Source organism: Tachysurus fulvidraco, chromosome 5 (assembly GCF_022655615.1).
Source record: "Tachysurus fulvidraco isolate hzauxx_2018 chromosome 5, HZAU_PFXX_2.0, whole genome shotgun sequence".
In the NCBI taxonomy this organism is placed as follows: domain Eukaryota; kingdom Metazoa; phylum Chordata; class Actinopteri; order Siluriformes; family Bagridae; genus Tachysurus; species Tachysurus fulvidraco.
In genome coordinates, this window is record NC_062522.1 from 33,472,425 (window position 1) to 33,479,924 (window position 7,500).

At 43.3% G+C, this 7,500-nt stretch overlaps 1 protein-coding gene across 1 annotated transcript in view; it reads left to right on the forward strand.

Annotated features, from left to right (window-relative positions):
- Positions 1-7,500, forward strand: part of card14 (caspase recruitment domain family, member 14) — a gene marked incomplete at its 5' end in the record, with an annotated part of 16,917 nt that overhangs the window by 6,529 nt on the left and 2,888 nt on the right. The window contains 11 exons of the mRNA XM_047814129.1: positions 1,162-1,308; positions 1,382-1,516; positions 1,603-1,709; positions 3,262-3,326; positions 3,515-3,569; positions 3,837-4,053; positions 4,206-4,332; positions 5,266-5,503; positions 5,592-5,652; positions 6,065-6,176; positions 6,396-6,554. Coding sequence (XP_047670085.1) covers positions 1,162-1,308; positions 1,382-1,516; positions 1,603-1,709; positions 3,262-3,326; positions 3,515-3,569; positions 3,837-4,053; positions 4,206-4,332; positions 5,266-5,503; positions 5,592-5,652; positions 6,065-6,176; positions 6,396-6,554 — 1,423 coding nt within the window. The remainder of the gene's footprint in view (positions 1-1,161; positions 1,309-1,381; positions 1,517-1,602; positions 1,710-3,261; positions 3,327-3,514; positions 3,570-3,836; positions 4,054-4,205; positions 4,333-5,265; positions 5,504-5,591; positions 5,653-6,064; positions 6,177-6,395; positions 6,555-7,500) is intronic.

Genomic DNA, 7,500 nt, shown 5'->3' on the forward strand with positions numbered 1-7,500 from the left:
GATCACATCATGAATCGTTTGATGTCGGATCTCGCCGCGCTCTCGTGTTTGCATGAGGTTTATTTTGACGCCTCGTGGAAAAGTCACATTTCTATTTCTGTCTCTTTCACCTTTCACTTCACTACACACACCTTTTGTGTGAGCGACGCTGCCGTGACTCTCCGTTCCACTTCCTCATTCTGCAGCGTCTGAGTTCATGCCACAACACACTGTGTTTGTTCTGTACAGCGTCACACTGTGTACTGCACGCTTCAGTAAACCTGACAGCAAACAGCGCGAACAGACAACAGGCTGATGTTCCCAGGATTAGTGATTAGTGATTAGTGATTAGTGATTAGTGATTAATGATTAATGATTAGTGATAAATGATTCGTGATTAGTGATTAATCACACTGGTATTCCCAGGATCCTTTATTGTGCTCTCACACACTCCACACTGCAAGCTGGACACATTCCCAGTGTCCTATATTTCCAGAAACTCCATAATTCCAGTATATATATAACTCAGCATATATAGATATACTCTATATTCCTGTACTTTACTAGAACATCCCCAGAGCCCTGATAATACTTTATATTTCTAAGCTTCAGTATTCCCAGATCCATACAAGGGCGTCGATTTGGGTAGGGACGGTAGGGACATGTCCCTACCAATATCCAGGGAACACTCAATTGTCCCTAGCAATAAATCGACCGAGCCTATATATATTTATACTGTAACTCACCTCTCTAAAATGATTGGCCTTTGCCTTTTTTGAGTCCCGCCTCTCTAACCCACGTCGCTGTTTGATTGGCTTTGTCTTTCTCGCTAATGTGTTGAGGCTAGATTCTGTTGTATGAAGCAATATGCAACGTGATTATGCAGGCTACCGGTATGTGAGGAAGAAAGTATGCACAAAACACTGGGAATGTTGTCCCCACCAATGTCCAATAAATGATGTCACACATTCCTACATTAACCTACATTTCTACATCCCCACAGATTTAAAGTTCCTGAGACTTTGTATCCATAGAATCGAATATTCTCTGATTTCCAGAATCTTGTGTTCCTCATGTTCTGTATTCACGTCATGTGTTAGAGGAATTTGTGTAAATGGTCCTAAGCTTGTGTCTGGGATCCTGACGTCACTGATGATGTCACACCTGTCTCTCTGTGTCCAGGCGTATCTTTCCCGGGACGAGGCGCAGGCGCAGATTGCGTGCAGTCTGGCGGAGAAGGACACGCTGAGAGCTCAGCTGGTGGAGCTCCAGGAGGAAATCTTCACTCTCAGAGCACAGAAGACACAGAGAGGGTTGAGTCAGAGCAGCGTGAGTGACGTCCCTTACTTATTCACTACAATGTCCTTTACTTCACTCGCTCACAATCTTTTCTTTCCTGCAGGTGAGCTCCCTCAGCCTCGACAGCGGTAGAGAGCTGAGCTGCGACAGTCCTCCGTCCAGCCCGATGCGTCGCGCCCGGCTGTGCCGCATGAACGCCCTGCCGCCCGGCTCCCCAAACGGCTTCGAGTACAATAAAGTACGGCTTCAGCGGTGTTGTGTGTTTTCCCCTGAGTGGAGATCAGTGTGTAATTACATCTTCATTTGCTTTGTGTTCGCTCGCAGCAGTACAGTGATGACGGGTTCAACAGCAACAGGTCCAGTTTGGTGGCGCCTCCGTGTTCCGAATCCCTGCGCAGGAGAGAAATGGACCCGGAGGTCAGCGGTTACAGGTGAGATGACAAGGGTTACCTTTCTACCTGCACAGGTGAGCTTTATATCCACATAGGTGAGCTTTATACCCGCACAGGTGAGCTTTATATCTGCACAGGTGAGCTTTATACCTGCACAGGTGAGCTTTATACCTGCACAGGTGAGCTTTATAGCTGCACAGGTGAGCTTTCTACCTGCACAGGTGAGCTTTATACCTGCACAGGTGAGCTTTATAGCTGCACAGGTGAGCTTTCTACCTGCACAGGTGAGCTTTATACCTGCACAGGTGAGCTTTATAGCTGCACAGGTGAGCTTTATACCTGCACAGGTGAGCTTTATACCCGCACAGGTGAGCTTTATACCCGCACAGGTGAGCTTTATACCTGCACAGGTGAGCTTTATACCTGCACAGGTGAGCTTTATAGCTGCACAGGTGAGCTTTATATCCACATAGGTGAGCTTTATACCCGCACAGTTGAGCTTTATACCTGCACAGGTGAGCTTTATAGCTGCACAGGTGAGATTTATACCTGCACAGGTGAGCTTTATACCCGCACAGGTGAGCTTTATAGCTGCACAGGTGAGCTTTATAGCTGCACAGGTGAGATTTATACCTGCACAGGTGAGCTTTATAGCTGCACAGGTGAGCTTTATACCTGCACAGGTGAGCTTTATACCTGCACAGGTGAGCTTTATAGCTGCACAGGTGAGATTTATACCTGCACAGGTGAGCTTTATACCTGCACAGGTGAGCTTTATAGCTGCACAGGTGAGATTTATACCTGCACAGGTGAGCTTTATAGCTGCACAGGTGAGCGTTATAGCTTTATAGCTCTACAGAAAACAGAGAATGGAGAATGCAGGATAAGACCTTGGCCGAGTCTCTTGGCACTTTGTAACTGAACGTGTGAGGACGTGAGTTTCTGTGACGGTTCACTCGTATCTCGTCACCTGTATGAATCACCAACAAAAACTGCAAGCTTTTGTTTCCTCTAAACAAACATTCGTCCCGTTTCAACCGATAAGAGCAAAGTGCAGCGAACGTCATCCCGCGTTCAGAGGTTTGTTTCACACGAGCAGCTGTGACTCAGCAGGAAACAGGTTTAACGAGGACTCGCTCGATCTCTCAGCTCCTGAGACCAACATCATCAATCACAGTAAAGACTCCAGTCAAAATTAGGGAAGAAATAAACCAACACAATAATCTCACAGCTTTACAGCTTCAGGATGATCTCCGTTCTGCTGAGAACCTTCCACAGAGACGTCGTAAAGTCAACAGCCAGGAGTCATAAAGGCTTTATTACAAACATTATCCTATTCTGGTGTGATGAGAGTAATAAACAGTCGCTCTGTACTTCTGCTATAACACATCAGCTGTGTCGAGGACGAGAAGTTCTTATCAACACATTCAGTTCATCATCTCTCTGTAAATCACCAGCTTCACATTAAACAGTACACACATTAACTGCACAGGATATTTAACACACCGGGTATAAAAATATTAAATACATCAATAAAAATACAGTCAAATAAATTCAAGTAAAGAAATGTTTGTTTGTTTGTTTCCTGCAGTCTGGAGGGCGATGAATCTTTCTGTCTGCTCAATGTAGACAATGACTTTGAGCTTCTTTGCAAAGGTGAACACACACACACACACACACACACACACACACACACACACACACACACACACATACATGGCTTATTTCTGCAGTCTTAGTCATTCAACCTTGAGTTGTCTCATTTGTGTGTGTGTGTGTGTGTGTGTGTGTGTGTGTGTGTGTGTGTGTGTGTGTGTGTGTGTGTGTGTGTGTGTGTATTTTAGACTTTTCAGGAAAGAGGGAAGCATCACCATCTCCTGACTCCCCAGATACAACCAGGTGAATTAACATACACACACACACACACACACACACAAACACACACACACACACACACACACACACACACACACACACACACACACACACACACACACACAATGAAAACACACAGGTTGACACTTTCTGCCAAATAAAAACTCATTTGGAAATTTAAAATGAATTGAATCCTGTTTTCTTTTCTCTCGTTATTCTCTACTTTTCTTTTGTTCTCTACTTTTGTCTACATTTATATCCCTTTATTTTACTCTTCCTGTTCTCTTGTAGTGTGTCTCGGGCGTCTGCTCCTCCGTTCCTTGTGCGTTCTCGTCCTCAGGCTATGCGCATCACCGGTCGAGCTCTGACTCTGTCCTTCCAGGGGGAGGCGCTGTTGAGCCAGCTGCAGGTCATCGGGGGCAACAAGACGGGTGTCTTCATCCATAACGTCATCCCGGGCACTGCGGCTCACAGCGTGGGCATCAGCTCCGGGTCACAGATCCTGGAGGTGTGTGTGTGTGCGTGTGTGTGTGTGTGTGCGTGTGTGTGTGTGTGTGTGTGTGCGTGTGTGTATGTGTGTGTTTCAGCTGTTTCAGTGGTCACTGTATACCAGATTTTACCCCATGCAGGATGACGTTACTCTCCTGTGTGTCTGTGCAGGTGAAGTTTCAGAAGGAGCAGCGAGCTCTCAGGATGCATCTGGAAGATTCCACCATGGAGGAGGCGCTGTGGGCGCTCGGGCAGGTCAACGGACCCTGCAGCCTCTCACTGAGACCTAAACAAGACGGTGAGCATGGAAACACACACACACACACACACACACACACACACACACACACACACACACACACTTCTAACACATCAGTGTTCCTCTTTCTACTCTGCAACATCGTGCTTTGAGAATAAAAACAAACATCATGCATATCAAACAGACAGACTCTAAGCCCCGCCCACTACCGGGGGCTACTGTAGATGAGAAGAGGCTCCAATAATAAGAACAGAAACTACAACTACACGAGCGAGTGAAACACACAGCTCACCTCGTGGAACAACACTCAACAAAAAAATGAATATAACGTCTTCCACTAGGGGGCAGTGATGCACTCAAGGCTATAAACACAGATACTTACAATACAGTATGAGCAGTATGATTAGTGATTAGTGAGTAATGATTAGTGATTAATGAGTAATGATTAGTGATTAATTATTAGGGATTAATGATTAGTGATTAGTGATAAATGATTGATGATTAGTGATTAATGATTAGTGATTAGTGATTAATGATAAATGATAAATGATTAGTGATTAATGATAAATGATTAGTGATTAGTGATTAATGATAAATGATAAATGATTAGTGATTAATGATAAATGATTAGTGATTAGTGAATAATGATTAATGATTAGTGATTAATGATAAATGATTGATGATTGATGATTAGTGAATAATGATTAGTGATTAGTGATTAATGATAAATGATTAGTGATTAATGATAAATGATTAGTGATTAGTGAATAATGATTAGTGATTAGTGATTAATGATAAATGATTAGTGATTAATGATAAATGATTAGTGATTAATGACTTTACACAAAGTGACAACACTACAAAATGTGGACGCAGTCAATATTTATGCAAAACACTATATAACTAAACAGATTTTTTTATTATCTACCTAAAATGCCACTCGTCTGCTCTTCTTCTCTTCTTCCCCCTCAGCCTATCAGAATCTTCTCCAGGAGCTGAAGATTCGTGAGGTCACCTCAGGCGACTCCTTCTACGTCCGAGTGAACATGTCACTGGAAGGGGATGGAGCCGAGATGCTGTCTGTCTCTTGTAACGACATCCTGCACGTGACGGACAGTCACTATGGCAGCAAAGGTTACTGGTGGGCGAGTCACGTCGATAGCTGCCAGCTGATGGACCTGAAAAGTGGCCGAGTGCCAAATTTCTACAGGTGGGACGGCGGCCATTTTGGATGACAAAATATGTCACAGTGTGTTTTATACAGAGATCCGCAACGTTGTGTTATTTTGTGTTTGTAGAGCACAGAGTCAGTTAATCAGAGCCATCGAGGATCTTTCCTTTCAACAGGCCCCCAGAAAGGTAAAGCACTTCCTCTTTCACTTCCTTATACAAATCAGTCACACTGGAGACTCCTCCCTTTTTTCCTCTCTCCTTAAAGAATAAAAGTCTCCTCTTAACAAAAACGTATTACATTATAATATGTTTGTAATATGTTTGTAATGGGTTTCTGTGGAGCTGCCAGATTGGATCTTGTTCATCTATTTTAAAAAAGATCAGCGGTCTCCGTGGTAACCGCAGCTACCTTTACAGGAGAGCAGCATCAATAGAGAAAGATAAAATCAATCAGGAATGTGATTTATTGTTATTGTGTGAATGCTGAAGGATTTTATTTGTTCTAAGTGTGTGTGTGTGTGTGTGTGTGTGTGTGTGTGTGTGTGTGTGTGTGTGTGTGTGTGTGTGTGTGTGTGTGTGTGTGTGTGTGTGTTTGCAGGTGGAGAAGGCACAGGTGAGACAGAGGGCTGTGCGAATCGTCAGTACAGCACGTCAGGGCAGGAACCCGTTGTGGGTCAGTGTGGAAGAGGACAACACAAACTCATCAAAAGGTGAGAATGAGTGAGAGAGAGAGAGAGAGAGAGAGAGAGAGAATGTGAGTGAAAGAGACAGACAGACAGACAGACAGACAGACAGACAGACAGACAGAAAGGCATGTAGGTAGACAGACAAAGAGAAACCCAATGAGAAAGAGAAACCCAACTGTCATCACATTCCTCTGATGTGGCTTTAATCCTCTCCTCCTCCTGCCCCCTGTTTTTGCCCCTCAGATGAGGGTAGGCACACCTCCATGAGCCTGATGCCCTACACCCTGGTGACTCCGCACTACCCCCCCGTGTGCCGTCCCGTCCTCCTTCTTCCCACAATCCTTAGGGGCATCCTGCACAAGCAGCTGGCTGAGCAGAAAGGCTACCAGCTGTGTGAGCCAGGTAGGTTAAATACCTGGACTTAGTGACTCATGGTGACATTTAAACACACACTCACTACACACACACTCACTACACAACACACAAAAAAATAAATAAAAAACAACACAAAAAAAGAAATAAAAAAAGAAAAGAAAAAAAAAACACACTACACATAAAAAAACTAACAAGAGAAAGACACGAAAGACACAACACGAAAGACACGAACAAAAAAAAGAAAGACGAAAGCAAAAACATAACGAAAGACAAAAAACAAAGAAACACAAAAAAAAAGACATAACACACAAAAGACAGAGAAAAAAAAAAACAGAAAGACAAACGAAAGAAAAAAAACAAAAAAAAAGAAAAAATAAAAAAAGAAAGAAAAAAAAGAAAAAGAAACAGAAAGAAAACAGAAAGATACAGAAAGAAAAATAAAAAAAAGAAAGAAAAAAAACAAAGAAAGAGAAAGAGACAAGAGAAAGAAAAAAACAAGAAAGATAAGAAAGACACACAAACAGAAACACACACAACGACACACAACAACACACACACACACACAACACAAAACACACGCACGACACAACATCAAAGACACACACAACAACACGACACACACACACAAAAACACACAAACGACACACACACAATAACTACACACAAAAACTCACTACACCACACACACAACTAAAAAACACTCACGACAAAACAACACAATAACTACACCACACACCTCAATACAACACACACTCACTTACACACACACCCACTTCCACTAAAACACAACTACAATACACACACACACACTTCACTACACACCACACTCAATACACACACACACTCATACACACACCAACTCACCTACACACCACACATTCAACTTCACCCACACAACTATCCACACACCACCACACTCCACTACACATCACACCCCACTCACTACCACCAACACTAAATACCTGGACTTAGT